General features: G+C 46.3%; 2 protein-coding genes across 23 annotated transcripts in view; both read left to right on the forward strand.

The window, feature by feature from the left end:
• Positions 1-13,416, forward strand: part of CAMK2G (calcium/calmodulin dependent protein kinase II gamma) — a 122,372-nt gene extending 108,956 nt beyond the window's left edge. For 8 of the 21 annotated variants that reach the window (XM_074830618.1, XM_074830620.1, XM_074830619.1 and 5 more), the window contains 6 exons: positions 1,560-1,673; positions 3,347-3,472; positions 6,105-6,180; positions 6,679-6,773; positions 7,878-8,123; positions 10,702-13,416. In XM_074830618.1, the coding sequence (XP_074686719.1) occupies positions 1,560-1,673; positions 3,347-3,472; positions 6,105-6,180; positions 6,679-6,773; positions 7,878-8,110 (644 nt within the window). In that variant the 3' untranslated portion in view covers positions 8,111-8,123; positions 10,702-13,416. Of the gene's footprint in view, positions 1-1,559; positions 1,674-3,346; positions 3,473-6,104; positions 6,181-6,678; positions 8,124-8,283; positions 8,432-10,701 lie in introns of those variants that run through there. The other 13 variants (XM_074830632.1, XM_074830634.1, XM_074830633.1 and 10 more) reach the window with 6 other exon arrangements.
• Positions 13,417-19,176: 5,760 nt separating this feature from the next.
• The window catches only part of NDST2 (N-deacetylase and N-sulfotransferase 2), a 140,184-nt gene continuing 139,335 nt past the window's right edge, over positions 19,177-20,025 (forward strand). For both annotated transcript variants that reach the window (XM_074830644.1, XM_074830646.1), the window contains exon 1: positions 19,177-19,345. The gene's annotated coding sequence lies outside the window, so the exon portion shown is untranslated. The remainder of the gene's footprint in view (positions 19,346-20,025) is intronic.

Below are 20,025 nucleotides of genomic sequence, written 5' to 3' on the forward strand. Positions count from 1 at the left end.
CTATTTTTGTTTCTAAGATGAAGATCATTCTCAGCCTGTCATCTGTGAATGGAAATGATTTTTCATGTTCTTAACTGAGATATCAGTAGAGGAAAAGGCTGAGAAGAGATTTCACACCTTTCAGTGACCATACCATAAATATTCTGTGCTTGTAAAACTCTTTAAATGAAGGAGCTCCGAGTCCCATATCTGCTTATGTTGTTTCAGCAGCTGTCCTTTTCCTGACCTCCCTAAAGAAGAATGAGCAGACATTTTCCTGAATGAGGAGGTTTGGGATGGGTGAATGCAGTTTGCATTCTGAGGCAAATGTGTTAATAGTTGCATTTTGAGGCAGAGGTATTCTCATTCTCCCTGTAGTCAATCTGAGTTACATATCCAGCGTAAAATCAGTGCTGACCGTGTGGTGTAGCAGCAATGTCACCTCTGTCAGCTGGGCTAATTCCTGATGATTTTCCTGTGGCTTATCACAGGCTGCTGCCTCCTCTTCTGAGGAGTCACAGGGAGCAGAAACACATGCCAGTGAGTGAATGAGCTCTGCAATACAGATTGTTTCAGATATGACCTGACCTTATTCCAGGACAGTATTCTAACTCCCATCTTTTTGCCAAAGAGTAATGCGTGGTTTAAGAATCCAGCTTTGAGGGAAGGGAACTGAATGGTTTTGGTAGTGTGGTAAAGAAATTGATATATCTAATCTCTGCTGGGTATCCTTCCAGAACAGATATTTGTCCAGAACCTTGTCTCCTTTGGCAGCTTTTGTTCAGGAGAGGTCCCAGGCTTGAACCAGTTGAGCCAATGCGTCCTGTAAGACAGGAATACGAATGCTGTGAGGAGAGGAAGGCTAGAACTGAAACAGAAGGACGACAGCTGGCCAGGGTTAAATCGATGAAGAATTGTATAGGGCTACATTGCTGCAGATCAAAACTGAGGTATTTTTTTTTGGCAGAGGTTAGAAAATTTTGTTAAGATTTTAATAGAAGGGACCATTTGAATGGTGGTTGGGAGGGAAGGAGCTTGCACAGTAATGGTTTGTGCTATGGCCAGCTCTGGTAATTTTAGTGCTTCAGTTTTAAGTGTAGCAGTGTTCACCAGTGTTCCTTTTCAGCTCCTGCCCTTCCATGTTTTAAGCTAAGCAAGCACTCAAGCAAAACTAAATAGACCAAAAGGTTTGGGGGTGTTGGAGTTCTCGGCAGTCTGCATAGCCATGACTCCTCTGCCGACTTCTTATTTTCAACAGACAGCAGGTTACACAGATCTGTTCTGCTCTGGTGTAGGAGACATCATCTTGATCCATCAGTGACAGTTGCCTCAAGGATATGTTGTTTCCATTGTGGTGGGGCTAAAGGCAGCGCCCCCCCCTGCCCCCCGTGTCATTCTAAATTGCACAGCAGGTCCATGTTGTAGAGCTGTCTACTTGGCTTTGCCCTGGAGGATACTCCTGCATGTTTTGTGCCCAGCATTGTGGTTTCTTTAATGTTCTCCTATTTCCTTTCTCTTTTTTTATTTACTGAACTTGAGTGTTTTGTTTGTGTTTGTGTTTTAATTCCCTGCCATGCTAGCTCCCCCTCTCTCCACCGGGGACGGCAGCTCAGTGCTTGAAGGACGGAGGCACAGTGAGAGCAAAACACAGACTGAGTCCATGCAGTCCCAGCTTTCTCTCTGTTTCTCAGCCAGTAAGTCCAGGGGTGCAGTGCTTCACGGCATCTTTTTCCCACCCCTCCCTCCACCTTCCCCCCTTCTCCTTCCCCAAGGTTTTTCCTTTCCTCAACTTCCTTCCAGAATGTTGATTTTCATGTTGAGTACTCTGGAATGAAAAGAAATCATCTCCCTTCCTGCAAAATACCCTCCTTTGCACACTGAAAATTTTCAAACCTTTCCTTCCCTTTTTGAAAAAAAAAACCCACAACAACAGAACCTCATCCTAGCTAATTTCATTCCCTTGCTTTCATCTGGGCGAGACGTGGAGTTCTTTGCAGAGACACTGTCTTTCGGGGTTTCCTCGGGCAAGTCACTGCATCTCTTAGTTGTCCTTGTGGTAAATGGGGTCAGTGGTGCAGGCCTGCTTATGAAGGGGATGCACGAGGCTAAATTCTATCTCGCTTGTCAAGAACTCCTGAGCACCCGAGACATGGATGGTGCTTGGGAAGTACAAAAGGAACAAAAACCGAGTTTTTACAGACTGCTTCAAGGATGCTTTGGAAGGGAGTGTGTGGCTGCTGCAAGACCCCATAGCATTTCTGAATCCATTGTCAGGTGCTCTTGAGTGAAAATCCTTGGATAATGTTGTCTCTGAGGGGCATTTCTCTGTTGTGAGCTTTACCTTGCATGTCTGTCTTGCTAGCTCAGTTAGCTGGTACCATGATTAGTCTGACAGTTATGGTATCGTCTGCCTGATCTCTCCTGAATTGGCTGCATCCATAGAGGATCCTGTGGCTGAAAAACGCTGAAAATGGATATGAGAAAAGCTAGTAGGTTGGAGAAAATCTAGATGGGATTCCCAGCCTTTCCCCCACACAGACATACTGTACTAGCTGCCTGACTTAAAACCTATGATGGAGGGGTCCTTAATGTGAGTTGGGAATGTCTGGAGTATTTGATTCTGTTCAGGTCAGTCTGGAAAGAAAGAAACAGGCATGCCCTCTTCCATCTCCTGTCTTCCTTCCCTGGTTTCCTGCACACAGCACCAGAGTCTCATACGATGCAGCAGTCGGAGCCTCTGTTACTTACTTTTGAAGTAGCTCTAAGGATGTCAAAGTGCTGGTTTGTGAGGTGCAATGTGAAAAGTGTTTTGCCCAGCCAGAACGGAAGGGAAATGATCTCTTCTGAAGTCCTTTTTGCTGTGAACTGTCCATCACTGCTTTCTTATTAACTCCTTCCTCTTCCTCATAGCAAGGCCCTGCCTGGTACACTGAGGAGTGCCAAATCACTTCTCTGCCAAGTGGGGCAGTATTCTCCCACCCTGCTCCCCTCCGAGTTGAGATTTGCAGTGATTTGGGTACCCTACTTTCTTTCCCTGTCACCCATATCTCGTACTTGCCCTCGTGCTGCTCTGTCACTGCCCCGACCAGTGTTTTAGGTCACCCTCAGACTACTTCTAGCAGCACTGGTGCGATTCCTGTTGTGCTCTGAGGGGTCTCCTGTGCCGGTGCCGGGGTGGTCCCCTCTGGGCAGCGTCCGGCCCAGCTGATGTGTGACAGAGGCAGGAGAGCGGGTAGAGGTTGCTGGGATGTGGCTGTCTCTGTGTGCTGACCGGGGTTGGGGCTGTGTGTGTTTGTACTTCTTTGTTGGTTTTTATTTTGCTTTCTGTTTTTTGTTTATTATTTTAATGCTTACATTTGTTTTGCAGCTACACAGTCTTGTGAAGAGAAGCTTCTTGCCTGGGACAGCCCAGGGCAGACATTGGAGTTAGAGCGTGCTCGGTCGGAGCCTTTGCTAACTCCAGTAGTTCCCTTTGTACTTAACCCTGCACCGTGTAAGTTAGCAGCTGGGTAGCAGTAGTGGAGTAGTACAACTAGTACTAGTTACCGTAGATGTAAAGCCACCCCCTTTCCTCTCTCCACCTCTGTGTCCCTCACCCCCCGTCCGTCCGAGAAGGGACGGAGCGCCCCTCCGAGCTGACCGCCGACGCGGGTTGGTGCCGGCGGGCGGCACGGCCGAGGGCAGCCCCCCCCCGGCTCCCCCGCTCCCGCCGGCTGCCGGCGCCGCTCCCGCCCGCCGCGCCCTGGGGCTGCAGGCAGCGGCGGCCGCCGCCGGGGGGAGCCGCGGGGCCGCGGGCGATGTAGGGGGGTGGGGGGCGGGGGTGCCCCAAACCCGGCCCCCGGCTCTGAGAGACCGACCGGTTGTAAACTCTGGCCGGTGTTGGGAGTGCCCTCCGCCACAGGTGCTGCGGGTGCCCGTGTGCTGGCTGCCCGTGTGCTGGGTCCCCCTCTGCAGCCCTGCTGGCAGGCGGCGGCAGCGGGGCTGCCTCCTGCGTTACTCGAGAAGGACAGGAGCAGAGCCGTGAGTCACACTTGTCCACCCGTGCTGGTGCATGCCTGCCCCCCCTTCGTGCCTCTGTGCAGCGTGTGTTAGGAGGCCCCGTGGATTCATCAGGAGCGGCAGGCGCGAATGCCTTCCGCCGTGACATCCCGAGGTGCTCTGTCTTTCAGGAAGAATGGCTCACCTCCTGTGTGCTGGTTGTAGCTTGGGACATGTAGTAAAAGCAAGAAGACGAGCCCAGTCTGATGGAATGGACCTGTGTTGAAGGATAGGGGCGATGCTGCTGCATAGTGACACTTGGGAAGGGGGTACAAATCTTGAGATGAGTCAGCACATAGTGGCTGTTGTCTGCAGATTTCCTCACTCATCCCAAATGGAGCCTTTCCCATGAACTCCATCTTCTGGACATTGCACGCACTGGTGTGTGCTCCTCATAGGAGGGAGGTCCAACAAGTAGCCCTGCTTCATGCAGAAGCAATTCCAGATGACTTGCTTGTGAAGCCATTTTTCATAATAGGCATAGCCCACTGTGTCGTTTTGATCCATTCCCTGTATACATCTTTCGACATGTGGAAATACATACAGCCTGAGTGGCAAAACCAGCTCCCTTACTATTATGAGCCAGTTGTCCCCTATCTGAGATGTTTCTGTGGCTGGCTGGGTAGTATAATTCTCTTAACTGATTTCCAGAATGGGTGCACACATCTTTCAGAGCCAGTGAGATTATCATCTTGTTGCTCTTCAGCTGCGCTTATCAGTGGTGTGTTGAGATGCACATGTGGATGGAAGTTACAGGGGAGAGCAGTTCAGACTAGCATCTTCTGGCATTTAGAGTAGAATTCACCTTTCCCGATTTGGACAGCTAAAGATGGTAGGTTGGATTTAAATGCCATCCCCCTAATGATAGGCATCTGAGATGCCTCAGGTGAGACTTCTGAAGTACCGACTTCTTTCAGGGCCTAGAGGAGGACCAGTCAGGTGATTGGTTCCATTTCAGACACCTACATTTTAGATGCCTAAGGGCAGATAAATTTCACTTCTGGTGGTACAAATTGTAAATTATTTGGTAACATTGAAGATAGTGCTAGAGCGCCTCCTAAATGTTTGTATAATGTGCAGGATATTCTACCTACAGGGAAATTGTGGGGAAGGCTGAAGAGATGTGAGGGTAAGCATATAGGCTCAGGCATATATATGGTGCACATATAGTCATAGAACTAGAATTGTGTTATTTAACAGAGCCAACCCAAACTGCAAGTGTTAAGAACTCTTGAGATGAGCGTGGGTGATAGAACACCTCAGAGGGGATGGGGCCTGGGCAGTCGGCTGTGGGAAACAAGAGAAGAGAGTGCAGAGGTGCTGGCCAGAGAGGGACCAAATAACAGTAGACAGCTAGCCCCATCTTCATTCATCTTGAAGTCCAGTGTGCTGGCTTGGGCTAAAGGCAGTGCTGTCAGAGTGCTGAAAATAATTGTGCTGTAGGAGCTGGCAGAAGCTAACTGCCTGACGAACGGTGTGTGCACTAGTGTGTAGCTAGGACCTGTTCATCCAACCCATCCATCCTGCTGCGGTTGTCTTTCTAGCTTGCGGAAGTCATCCCTACATGTCCCAGTTGCTTGTTTGCAGCATTCATAATAGCTGAGGTATTGGTGATGGTGATAGGCAAGTTGTTGGGAGACTTTTTTTCCAATTGGCTTGATCTGTGTGGTGGCCATTTGTGTATGACTACTGTGGTGAAGGGTTTCCACATCTTAAGCTGCCAGAGAAGTGCTTCACATTGGCAGGTTCACTGACATTCATTGGTCAGACTCCCCAGAAGCACCTCAGGCTCTTATTCAGGAGACACCTCTGGTGCCTTAGACCTCTCTAGAATTAAAAATTGAATATGACTTCTTTATTTTCTTTCTCCCTGCATTATGGGATCACCATTCCCCTTTCATACCACTGCCCCTCTACTCTCATGTGGATGGCTGTCATTACTGCATATCTCCAGAATGCAGGGAGCAGCATCCTATGAGATCTAGACTAACGGTGCTCTGCAAATTGCTTGTAGGAAGCACCCACTAGCCCCATATTCCCACTGAAGTCTTATGCACAGTTAAATTGGTCTTTCTTCTTGTTTGCAGTGCGTAAGCAAGAGATCATTAAGATAACAGAGCAGCTGATAGAAGCCATCAACAATGGAGACTTTGAGGCTTATACGTAAGTACAGATGTCTTCTGACAGGTTGTTTATCACTTCGTGTGAAAATGATGTTCTGGCTCCTGGGTATGAGCAGTTGCCATGCAGTCCAGGATGGTAAAAAGTTTTGTGCTTTTTAACCTCCCATCAGTTAGGGCTAGGGATATGGTAGAGCTCTCTCAATGAGCATCAAGAAGTCAGGTATCAAACAGAAATGGGAGCGACAAAAGGAGAATGTCCTGGCATTGTAAGAAAAGTAGGGGGGAAGGCAGTGAGATGGGCAGAAAGAGAATAAAAGAAAAGCCAGAAACCTAGAGGCTTGTTTTATGTGAAATGCCAACTATCACCAACTCCGTGTTGTTGCAGTAGGACCGAGTCCTCCAGGAATTTACTCCTTGGAGTATGGCAATAGTTAGGTGGACACTGGGTGTGAGTCAAATGACGTACCAGTGCTTCATTGTGTTAAATAGCCCTTGGGCTCAAATGCACGCTGTAAGGCTGTGGTACTTTTCTTTGCAGAAAAATCTGTGATCCTGGCTTGACCTCATTTGAACCTGAAGCACTGGGGAACCTGGTTGAAGGAATGGATTTCCATAAGTTTTACTTTGAGAACTGTGAGTGGGTAGATCTGGTAACACCAACAGCTTTCTCTCTAATCTTCCTTTATGCCTTTTTTGGGGGAGAATTTCCCTTGTTTTTACTGGCTATCAGAACCAGCAAGAACTTGATTGTGCATGGGTTATGATGCATTAGTAAGAGCCAGCATGCTTTCTCTCAAAAGCCTTTTTCAGCAACAATTTCAATTCTAACCCCCGCAGATCATTTCACTGTATGTGTACAATTTGCCTGGTGCAAATATTTTGTAAGCATGGACTGCAGGAGCTTTAAAAGTTTGAGGCACACCAGATTTCGTACTGATACGGAAATGGAAAAAATGAGTATATTTTGATGGAAACAACATGTATGTTTGGGATAGACATACCAAATGGTCAGACATAGTCATGAACAAATCAGTCACACCTTTGCTTTGAGTTTTCCCTGGACAGTTTCAGATCTCTAACAACTAATGAACTTGTTACATGGATACAAGGGTCACCTTGTCAACTTGGGGCAGGAAAAAGAGTTGAGAGAAATGCTATCATTTATACTACTGGATTTGCCTCTCTTCCTGGATGTCTCCACAGGATGATATAATTGAAATTTAAATCCTGAGCTGTTCAATTTGTTTTATTTTGGGGGTTAGATCAAGGTCCTTAGTATAGGCAATTCCTAGTGCTCTAAGTATGCAGACTTTGTCTCTCTCAAAAGCCTGTTCTGGAGTGATTTTTAGACTTCTCAGGCTTGTTCATATTTAATGCAGGCCTAGCTTAAAGATCACCTGATTGACTCCTTTGCAACAATATTCTGTGATTAAAAGATCTTTTCCTATGACTGAAGAAGCAGCAGCACTGATGTTTAAAAAGTGGCGAGTATGCTTTGCAAAAGTGGGAAGAAAGGGGCCAGGGAATTCTAGGCAATAAGTGTGCAGTTCTTAAGGAGAAGAATGGGTGATAGGGGAAAGAATTGCTTGGATTTTGCCTGGAAAATTGCAGGAGCGATTTTCATTGTATCCCAGAATCCAGTGGAAGGTGAGTAGAATACAAAACGAGGTTGGAGGATGCAGGGGCTGTTCGTTCTTAGTAGTGAAATGAAGCTGATGGTTTTGCATGTTCTGCCAGTACTGTCGAAGAACAGCAAGCCAATACACACCACCATCCTGAACCCCCATGTCCATGTCATTGGTGAAGATGCTGCCTGCATCGCATACATCCGCCTGACACAGTACATCGATGGCCAAGGCCGGCCCCGCACCACGCAGTCTGAAGAGACACGTGTCTGGCACCGCCGAGATGGCAAGTGGCTGAATGTCCACTACCACTGCTCTGGAGCTCCTGCAGCACCTCTCCAGTGAGGATCAAATACGGGTATGGACTATCAGGGAAGGAGTATATCATACACACAGCTAAGGCTGCTGTATGTGGGGAAATCAGTGTTCAAGGCTGTTTAGCTGGCTGTGAGAGAACCATTTTTAGTTGTCTGTAGGCTAAAAACTTCTGCTGATCAGCTGATGTTCCTTTCTCTAAGCTCAGACTCAGCAGGACTTGTGTGCAAGTGATGCATCACCTTCTCGGGACTCAGTAGGCTTATCTGCCTCTCCTGACAAACTGAAGTCATGTGCCAGACAGTTGTTCCTGAGCATGACTACCCTTGTAGCAGCAGTGCTTCTTCCCAGGTACTCAGCTCTGTGCTCAGACAAAGTGCTAATCCAGAGCAGAGAGGAAGAGTATCTCATGCTGTGCACAGGTTTGCTGTTACCAGCTGTCAGGGATCTACCTTTACATGCTGGGGGAGATTTCAGAGAACTTTTTTGATGAGAATGATATATTCTAGAGAGGATATTGTAAAATCTATACAGAACAATTTCTACGTCATAAGAGTAAAGATTTATTCATATAAATTTTACTGATTTTTTGATTAGCAGAAGCTATTAAGTGTAAATGAGATAACTTAGTGGGGAAAAAAAGATCTAAACAAATATTAATATCAGAGGATTTAAAATATCCCCCAATTAGCTTGCCACAATTCAGCATTGGAGGAAACTTTGAATATAAAATCTGATAGGAAGAAACAATTGTTGCCTGCTCCTGAAGGACAGCAGATGCACTTACTTCTGCAGCATTTAGGCATTCTTGTTTATTGCCTTACTGGTTTCTTTTAGTGAGATGTACAAAGTCTTTCATTTAATTTCATGCAGAAGTACATGTTACATTCATTTTGAAGATCTATGTTTCCTAATCTTAGGACCTTTTTACTAAAGATTTTCTATTTAAGAGCAAACACAAAAAACATCTACACCTGGAAGACAGGTTTTTCTAATGTGGTCATTTCAGGATGAACCACTCAAGTATAGTTACTACTTGAGTCCTAGTCTTGTGTACTACTTGGGACTAAGCCAAGAGCAGTTTTTATTCTTATGTGTAATGAGGGATTCAATCCTGCTGAAGGCAATGGAGAGGAATGTGAACTGTCACAAGCAAATTGTAGAGGTCACAAATGGAATTTGAAAAGCAAAAGCCAGTTGGGGGCACCAGAAGCAGGGAAGCTTTCAAGAAAGCTGGACAATCAGCTGAGTTTCCAGGGAGTAAGGAAGTGAGAAGGATAAAGCCTTTGCAGGGGAACAAAAGAATAACTTACTTGCATCAGTTTTCATCATAGAGATGTTGAGGGAGACTTCTTCCTGGATTTAGTTCAAAAAAGATGCAAAAGCAATTATTAAATTAAAGATCAGTATAGCTCAGTGACTATGCCTAGGAGTTCTGAGGAAACTTAGGAATGGAGAGTCTTCGCTGCTACAGAAGAGGTATGTTTCCTTGACTTGGTTGCTGAAATGTTGCATCTCCTCCAAAAGAGTATGTTTCTGAAAAAACTGCAGAGCAGAAGCCATTTCCAAACCACAAAATGTTAGTTAAAACAATATTTTAAAAAACCTGTAAACTAAATTGAAGTTGAAATATTTGCATGCATTTCTGGATTCTGAAGGAGGAGTATCTGTGTGCAATTACGAGTGGGGTCAGTGTGGGCAGCCCCCAGCTGAACACACTGAACACTTTTGGAGCAGTGTTGGCCCATGTGCAGTGAATGGCAAGGATGAAGAAGGAATGAGGTGACTAAGAATGCTTAAATAGAAGTCAGTGGTTTGTTCTCACCTGGAAGGCAGAATTCAGTTTTGAGTAAGTCATCTTAAAAACTGCAGCTGTAAAGGAAGTTTGAGGTTAGTCAGAGAACTTCCATGTAAGAAGAGAGGAAAAGGGAGAAGACTTTAATAAGAGAGTTTGTGATAAAGACTTGCAGACTAAGAACTGGTAGAAAGAAGATTTTGACTAGACTTCCATGGCAGGACAATTCTAAACAAACATGAAAAAAATCCAAACTTAAAACTCATCAAAATAAATCCAATAGTTTGACCCAAGAAGATTAGCCAGGAGGAGCCTTTACTAAAAGCAGTCACTAGGGATACAACTTTGTAAAACTGCAGAAAAGCTCATACATTTGTTTAAATATTAAGAACATTCAGAGACAAAATTATTAAAGACTTAAAAAACTGAATCTTTCAGTTCAAGGCAAAAGCCCATGAGAAGTGAGGCAGAAACAGTTCCTTAGGACCAGAGCCTTTGATCATCCCTTGGGAAACTTCAACTTCTGGTATGTCACTGTTAGATAGTGGGCCCAGGTCTGCTCCAATCAAGGGAGTAATTCATTTTAGGAAGTAGTTTGTTTTCATTGGCACACTCAGTCACCTGGAAGCAAAAGTGTGTGCCTCTTGTCTTCAAGGCTCTCCTCATGAGCCTGTGTTGCATTAGGAAGGGTTTCTGTCTGCACCAAATAATTAGCCCGTAGAAAATGTTTTATTAATTGTGTACAGCTAATGTTTGGCTTTATTTTCTTCCATCTTCCATCCTGTTCTCTCCTTTCTGGGTGGACACTACACCTTCCTGACTGCAGCAACTTGTGGAGATACTCAGCTGGAGGGCAATATCTTCCTAGCAAGCAGCTCTGGAGTGCCTGAGTGACAGCAACGGTCATGTCTGTCTTGACGTTAAAAAAATAAATACAAATTACAAACAGGCAGCAGCCAAATGCACGAAACCCTGCATGCATCTGATGCTCCGGGCGCTGCCTTTCTGTTGTTTTCCATGGATCCATCGTGTCTGTTTCTGCTGTACGAAGGTGTTTTTAAATCTAAAAAAGACATGTTGTTTGTATAAAATAAAAAAACCAGGAATAATGCTAAGTAAATGACAGATTATCCAACATGCCCCCTCCCCCGGGGCTAAGAAAATGGCAGCAGCTGGAACACCTTTCAGAAATGAAGTGAGGGGGAAAGCAAAAGTGAAGGAGAGAGAAAGAGAGTGGGAGAGCAAAAAAGGAGGCGACTTGAGCAGTGGATGGCTGAACTGTGCTCCACAAAGCTATGGTGGAAGTTAACATCGCATTCAGGCTGTGCTGCAACTTCAATCGGTGAGAGGTGGTGAGGAGACCCCAGAGGAGCCAGTGTGAAGACTGGGGTTCAAGAGAGAGGAGGTGCTTCTCTTCCTGTTGCCTGGCAGACTGACTTCAGCCTGTTTCTTCTTCAATTCCTGCACAGCAAGAACGCTATGGAAAGCCGGTTGCTCGGCTGCTGGATCCCAAAACAGACTTTTTTTTTTTTTTAAAGAAAAAAAAAAAACAACCAAACAAAATGGGATGTTGATTTAAAACTAAAGGTGGAAGTAGGGATTTAAAAAATGGGTTTAAGTGAATATAACTTAAATATAGAAGCTTGCTCTTCAGAGATACTGGTTTTAGAAACAGCCACTACCTGGCCAAACATGAAGGTTTGAAGCCAGCTTATTTAATTTAACAAAACAAAACAAAAAAAGCATTGCATTAAGAGCAGAGATTTTAGAAGAAGAAGGTACATGTATGGGATTTTCTATTTTTTTTCCTTTCTAGTAGCATAGTTGGGATCCACAGTGCTGCAGAACACGTGTTCCTTAGGAAGCAGACAAAAAACTTAGTGTTATGTTCTTCATGAAAACTTGCACATACACTCCTATATGAGGCATAAATAGCGTGTGTTTTTTATACTGAAATATATGCACCCATAGAATTAAAGGGGTTACCTGGCCTCCTGTTTGATTTGTTTGGTCTCCGAGTAAAGTAGCAGTGGGAGCCAGCAGCCCCAGCCAGGTGCTTCTCCCCACCACTAACCCATCTGATGTTTGTAAGTGTCATGTTTCCTAGTGTTTATTTGGGTAATTTTTCTATTTTTTACAGTGAAGTTGTAACACAGAAAACTATCAGATCAGAACCTCAAAAACTGTAGCCGAAGGACTCCAGGCCACCCCCCTATGTTGCCTCTGGGTGTTAGAGGATACCTCATGAAGTAGAGGGGAAAGGGAATTAGCACATGTGATCTGATGTTTGTCCTTTGGGCCAATTCATCTTTCTTTCTTTTCTTTGCTGCAAAAAGAGTCCATTTCCTTTATTCACTGGGTGGGGAATGTGGAAGTGTTTTGTTGACCTTACCAAGGAGGGAGCCTAGCCCCAAGAAGAAAGTAGTCTTTCTGGTGGACCTGGCAGGATTTGTCTTGACCAAGGGAAGGCATCACTTGCAGAAGTAGGGATGGGCTTTTACCTGAATTTCTGTCTACCCCTAATAATTTTTCAGATCTTTCAAGGGAGTTAAGTGATTGCATTGACAGCATACTAAGTGTGAGGCAACCTTTTTACAGACTACAGAAGAGAAGAAAGCCAATTTGGAATTTTAATCCTTATTTAATAGAATGTAGAAAATAAAAGCTGTTGCACAAAGTGGAGCTGTTGCTTTGCAACAGATAGCTCTCTGCTCCCTTTGTTAGAGAGGTGCTATCCCACACCAGTATTAGATCAGCCAACTCCTGATGAAGAAAAAGACCATCCACACTTCTCAGGTTTGTCTGAGCAAATACCCTTTTTTTTCCTCCCTCCACCATCCCAGGGAGGAGTATGGGAGGGTATGGGGGGCAAACACTAGATTTTATTATTTCGAAACATTTTTAAGACAGCACTAAGTCAGTGAGTGAAGTGGAAAAAGTGAAAAGTCTTGGTATTTTATTCAGATTTTTTTTAAAGCCACAAAGAGAGAGCAAACAGGAGATTACAATTATGCCATTTAAAAAAGATAAATACAAAACATTATGCATGCCTTCTTTAGGTCTGATCTTCCTTGTCTCTTTACCTGATTATTATTAATAATTAAAAAGAAAACCCTCTGTATTAAGTACCTGCATCTTTCAAAAAAAATTTTAAAAGAACAGAACTGTTGGGCTTTTTGGTTTTGCACAGTCTTGGAGACAAAAACTCTCTTTTGGGTTTTTTTGTTTGTTTTGTTTCCTTTTAAGTTAATGAGAAACTTAGCTTGGTATGGCCATTATCAAACACAGCTGTACACCTTTAGCATTCTTAATGTTCTCTTATGGGGCTAATATAAGCATCTATATAATATATATTATAAATATCACATTTTAAACAGGAAATGGAAGGCATTTGATGCAGAATTTTTGCATGATATAGAAATAATTAAAGTTAGCTAGTGTTTGTTTGTTTGGTCTGAATGTTGGTAGAACCTTCATAGCTTTGTTACAATGAAACCTTGAACTGAAGATATTTAATAAAATAACATTTAAACAGTGCAAAGTTTTTGAGTGTCACATTTTTCTCTTAAACCATGGGACAATGCGGAATTGGCATTTCTGAGATAAGAATCAATCCGCAAAGCTTTTTTGTGTGTGTGTCAGTAGATCATGTAATTTGAAAGTAGGTTTAAAAAGGAAAAAAGTGGTACCATACCTAAAATGAAAAAAATACTAGCATTAGTAAAAACAAAGGCACAACAGAACCTGTTAAAATGAACTTCATGGCATTTCCCTGACAGACCATGGGATAATACGGAAACGTTGCTTCTGTTCCTGATAGCCTAACCCTTGGCAAGACTATGCTGTTACTTCCTTTCTTGGTCTTTGTTTTCCTCTTGGCTATTTCAGAGTCTTTGTGGGAGAAGCTGTCTTGCCATTAGGTTTGCGTGATGTAAACGTGCTGAACTCAGGTGGCAGCTCTTTCATTTGTGAGCTAGTATATTTTGTGTCCTAGATGGGATGCACCTGTGGAGGCACAGATCAACCACTCACCTGTACAAATTTGTCTGGTCTAGCCGCATAAGTGTGATTTCCTAGCAGAAGTTAGAAGTTAGGTGGATTTAGCCTGTTTTGTTTCTATACTGCCTCTTGTTATTAGCGTTTCAGTTATTCTCGCTTGGGTAGGCTTTCTTCCACCCAGGCCTTCACTGTTTTGGCATTTTTCTTTTATTTCCCACCTTGTACTGTTCAGGCTGCTCTCTGAAGGGCCGGTGGGCTCAGCGGTGAGCCTGCAGCATGTGATGCTCTTGCCTTCTGCTGAGCCCCCTTCCCAGCTGGGCCGGGAGCACGGCCATCGGTGAGCCCGAGACGCTTGTCTGCTTTTCTGCCTCTTCTGCTGCTGCTGCTGGCCTTGTGGCAGCTGATCGTGTGTCGGGGCTGGCACAGTTACTGCTCTGATAGCCCTGGGGATACACATCTTGTTTTGGTACTGGCTGCAGGTAAGCCTGGGGGGCTCCTACTAGCATTTGTGCCCCCAGTTTGGCAGGCTTGGCTGGCCCCCGCTCCCCGCAGCTCTGCTCAGGTGCCTCTGGGAAGCGCTGCAGGTGGCAGGGGGTGGCTTTGCCTTAACACCGAAGGAGAGTTCAGTGTGCTTAATCCCCTCTAACTGCAGCAATTACCTAGTAAATGGGTGTCGGTTGCTGCTGCTTAATGAAATGATTGCTTTTGCTGGCTGATGAAACAGGAGGAAAATTGTCCTTAGTGTTTAAAGGGAGAAGGTAAGATTTTACAGCCCACTTCACTGGGACTGAAGACAATCTGTTCATGGCCAGGAGAGATAGCTCCTGCTATTACAGTAGAAAAGAGAGGTTCTGCTATCCTTTTTGACATCCAAGGCAGCATCATTCATCAGGTAAGGTCTCTCCTGAAGCAGTTAATCATATCTTAATGATCTTTGAAGAAATGTTGCAGTATGATCTGATATGCGCTGGGAAGATACCCATGAAGTTAGTGATGATTTCCCATGTTCTTAGTAGCTCTTTTAACCAGGACAAGAGTAATTTAAACGCTTACTGAAAGCACAATAGTCAGATTAATGCTTATGTCAAGAATATTTATGTAGCATATGTATGGGGCCTTTCAGAGGGTTCTTGTGTATGTGTGTGATTTAAGCACATTTTAAAAAGATGATGGTGTTCCATTTAAGCTGTACTGTATATGCGTTTACCACTTGCAAGTGCTCTATTAGTCTTAGGCAGGGCCACTGAAAAATGGGATAGAATCTGCTCTAAAAAGGGTTCCCGTCTTATGTTTTCTTATGTTTTAGCTGACAGCAGGGATTGGGAATGGTACTTGTCTGCAATGTGATAGCTCCAGTATTGAGCTATCAAGCAGCAATATTCCCAGAAATTTATTTTCTGGTATGCCCTATCTGGTTAAAATCTGCTCATCCTATTGGATGGTGTTTTGACATCTTCCTACCTAAGAGAAGTGTCTGAGCATGGTTTTCTAAGTTCTCTCCCTCTTTCCCAATATATGCACATGCATGCTTGTACATACAGGTTGATTACTCTGTGGAAGACAATGATTGATGGTACCTTTTATTTGTACCCAAATCAGATTTCCTTTTAAACTGGGATTGGTCTGCTCTCAGTTGCTGGGCTAGTGGCACAAGTCTGGGAGGATGCTTTTATGCTATAGTACATATGAGATGTGGGGAGAAGCATAAGCTGAACCAGACCTCAAGTGTTGATTACCCTTTCCATTTTATTATGAAAACTGTTACTTTTTACTTATGTGTAGCTGATGACATAGGTACATAGACAGAACATCTGACTAACAATCAGGAGATTTGTGGTCTGTTTCTGGTTTTGCTGTGGCTCTGTAGGATGGCTGCAGACAAGCCACTTGTGTGCTCTGTGTTTCAGCTTTCCCATTTGTCCGTGCATATAATGAGATTGACCTCTGTAGAAACCACTGGAATAGACTGATGAACAGTGATGCAGAGCAGCTGGGTGGTATTGCTGCTACACTTTACAGATGTCTTTTATTTTTCCTGAGAATTTGAAAGATTTGGGACTGCAGACTAATGCACCTGGAATGCTTGTTTATTTGGGTTTGGCATAAATTTAGTTTAGAGTTGGGAAAGGTGGTCCTTGGGGGCACTTAAAGCAGCTTGAATGGAGGGTTATGAATTTTTCCCTTGAGATCCTTAGTGCCTGATAACTCCTCACCTGCAGGAATGCCCTGCCTGCCTGCCAGTAAGGAACACAAATTTACTGGTTGCTGTGTAGTATTATGAGGAATTTTAAGCAAGCAATTTTTTCTGTATTTAAGTATTAGAAAATAAAAATGCATATGCTTCTGTTTTTTAAGACAACCTGGCCACAGTGAAAGGATGCAAATAATTAAGTCAATAAAATCTCAGTCTGAAAGTTCCTTATGCCACAGTGGAGTCCTCTGAAAGACAGGTGAATGGGAGGAGAGGGAAAGGTTTTTGTCCCTAATCTGTGACGATTTACATAATTTTACTCACCATAATTATACATGAATGGATGGGCAGGATGACATTTATTCGCAGAAAACCTTTTTGTTAATGCATCATACGACTGCACATTGGCAGAATTGGGATTTGGCCAGTTCTTGTTGGGATGAAATGCTGTCTTGTCATGGTTTATTTCTTCTTCATGTTTCTGTGGAAAGTGTAGTGTTCATACCGACAGAGGATAGCCTGTAAAAATGGTGTCAAGGCTGTGCTTCAGAGGCCTTGTTTATGTTGGAACATCTTACAGGTTTTATTGGTAGTTACAGCAGTGCTACTGCCGTATGGTTGTTCCTGTTCCAGAAAGCAATCATTTGTTTGTTTCTTGCTACATGTTTAGAAGTTCAAAATAAACTGAAAAAGTACTTATACAAGAATGATATGTTCTATTCGTGTTGTTTGAAATTCATTGCTTTGAATTTATCATATTTTTCTTGTATAAAAAAGGCCCAACTTTGAGATAGTCTTAAATGTTTTCAAGAATTGTCAACGGATTTCAGCCTTGTTCATTCCAAAATTAGTATTAATGCTGAAATTATTTTAAATATAACAAGCCAGCAAGCTTGAACACTTTCTAATCTGTTACAATATCAGTAAGTCTTCCATACCTATTAGAAATACGTAATTGAGCTTCCACATAAACAATAACACTTTTAATCTTCTATACAGCATTGTACTTTGACCTTTCCATTCCTGACTCCTTAAAACTTGAATAGAAGTGGGCAATATTCATTATAACTCATTTTTTTACTGGATATCCAGGGAAGGATTGTTTGTTTATCTAACCTTAAGAATTGCTTCAGAGAAATGCAATGTTACCAGGGATAGCACGTGCTAAGTGAGATGGGCATAGAGCAATATCATAGCCTGGAAGATGAAAAGGGGATAATAAAGCCGAGCACTTGGAGTGGTTTGGAGTGTGAGGAGGCTGGTGTGGGGAAGAGAGCAGAGATGCAAGATGGATTTAAAGGTGTCTTGCAAGTGAGTAGAGGAAGCTACATATGAGGTAGCTAGAAAGGCAGTGATGACGGAGGGATTGAGAGTTGTGATGTGGTGAAACACGAAGGAAGACAGGTGAATTCTGCTCTGGTGGTTTGAGGAGGGAGGAAGGGTTTGGAGAGGTGGGGCATATTTTGGTGTGATTTCTTCCACTGAAGATTTAAATGGAATTTTAAGCCAATATTATTGCACCTGTATAGCATACTATAGTGCACAACATACGCTCCTATCAATGATTCCCTCCCTCGGTGTGACTGAGATTGCTTGGACTGGGGGAGAGGGAGGAACTACAAAAAAACTATTTTTATACCAGAATATCAAACTGTGGTTTGAAACAGTAAATCCACTTTCACAGAATGTAGTACTGGATCATAAATGCTACAAGCACATAACACCAAGTGTTGAACTGCCACAGATTCCCCCTGTTGGCTCAGATTTGCTCAGCTGTTTTGGAAAGTGCAAGTTCTGTGGTAGATGGGGTGTCACCTGCTGCTGCCACACTAGCTTCGGGATGGCTGCAGGCAGGGGGATGATATTTAATCTGATGTAAGCACTGTGGCACGTGTTGGGGTTAATTCAACAGCAATGCAACCACGTGTTCAAATATGTGCTGCTGGGTATTTTGGCAGCATGCAGACCTGGCCTGATGGGACCACAGCTTTGGTGCAGGTGGTGGGATCAGCTGCCTCGTCAGCCTCTGGCCAGCAGCACCCCCACCTCAGCAGAAGCAGAACAGGCTTTTGAACAGCGCTAAGATATGATTGCTCATAGCTTTGTCTGCTTTACTTTGGTTATTTGATCCACCTGCTAACTCAGGCTTAACAGGCTTGCAGAAGCATGGTCACTGCTTCAGGTACAAATTGATTAGCTGAAGGCAAAAAGCCCTGTGTGTATGTGTTTGAAAGCAGTGACTTTCAAGCTTTCTCAACTTTTCAGTAGAGGAACAGGTTCCCCTACAGCAAACTTCCATCTTGTGATGCTTTTTTTGAGGGTTTCCGGGGAGTGATCCACAGGGTGCCAGAAATGCTCAGACTGTGGGATGGGAAGCGGTGCTTTGCCAGGATGAGGCCTCATTCCCCGAGCACCACCTTTCGCTTTGCTTGCTCCTCTTCTGGCACCAGCCAGTTCTGCTGCTTTTGACCACTCCAGGTCCTACTCCTGCCAACCTGTCACAATTTTCACTCCCTCGCAGCACCGTGAGTGCTTTCAGCACCGCAGATTCAAAAGCAGGACCGTGCTAACAGCACTGCCACACTGCTGTCCCCTTCTCCATCCTCCGCCGAGAATCGTGTGATGTGGCTCCACATCCCATTCTGGCTTCCTACTACAATTTTCTCCGTCTTTCCGAGTAGGAAATTGCACCGCGCGTATGTTTGTTTTTCTCGGGCGGGTGCTGCCGCAGGGGATGTTACAGCAGTGTCAATCCCTACCTCCCGCTTTTCGGGGCATCCCACGCCTTCCGCGCGCACGGCGGCTGCACCCGTGCCCTGTAATCCCGGGCTGCGGCGGTGCCGCCGTCCCCTCGCTGCCGCGCCTGCGGTGCCTCCCTGCTGCAAACCGCAGCGAGCAGGCGGGCGGGGAGCGGGGCGGGTGACCCGCCGCACCGTGTTTCGGTCACGGTGTGCAGCAGCGCCGAGCCCTCCCGCCGGCTTCTCCCCCCAAACGGCGGGGTCCCGCTCCCGGCGCACCGGGCGGGCCCGGCCCGGCGGCGGCCCCCGGCGCGCGGCCGGTGGGCGGGGCCTCCCGTCCCTCCCCCGCGCGGAAGATGGCGGCCGAGCGACGCGGAGGCGGCGGCGGCTCCCCCAGCGGCCGGAGGGACGCCCAGCGGCCGGGAGCCGGCGGGCCGCGGCCGGCCTGAGAGCTCGCCGCCGCGCCGCGCCGGGGGACGCCCGCCCTCCTGGAGCCGTGCCCTGCCCGCGCCAGCCCGCCCGGCGGGGCCTCCCTGTGGCAGGTGAGGTGGAGGAGGGCAGCGGGGTGGCGGCGGCCCGGCCCGGCCCGGCCCGGCCCGGGGGGTGGCGGGGGCGGGTGAGCGGCGCTGGTGGGGCCGGGGGAAGTTGTGTGCTGGCCGGGGGACGGCGGCCCCGGGCGGGGTGTCTGCCGGGCCGCGGGAGGGGAGCGGCCGCGGCCGCCGGCGGGGGGCGCCGAGCTGGGGCAGGCGGCGGGGAGGGCGCTGCCCCCTGCCCCTGAGGCGCGGTGCCGCCCGCCCTGCAGCCACCTGTGCGGCCGGGGGGGCCCGGCCTCGCCGGGAGCCGACCCCGGGGCGGGCACTCGGGCCCCGCCACGCCGGCGCCCCCGTTTGCCGGCGGCGCCCAGGGCCGGAGGTCTCCCAGCCCTGCCCGGCCGCTCTTCGTGGGCGCCGAGCCGCCGACACGCGGCCCGGAGCAGCAGCTCTTTCGCCATGGCAGCTGCCGTGCCTCCCGGCCCTCGGAGCCCCCTCTCCCTGGCCGCCGGCTGGGCGCACCGTCCTGTGCCGGAGCGGCGCTCCCGGCCTGGCTCCGGCTTTGTTTACCCCACGGCGTTGTGTTGCGAGCGGCCGGGTTACTTGGTCCAGCGTCGACCGCCATGGAACAAGTCGGCGTGCAGCGGGGCGAAGGATGCCCGTATCCCCGTCGTGCGGCCGCAGCTGGGCAG

Source organism: Strix aluco, chromosome 7 (assembly GCF_031877795.1).
Source record: "Strix aluco isolate bStrAlu1 chromosome 7, bStrAlu1.hap1, whole genome shotgun sequence".
Lineage (NCBI taxonomy): Eukaryota > Metazoa > Chordata > Aves > Strigiformes > Strigidae > Strix > Strix aluco.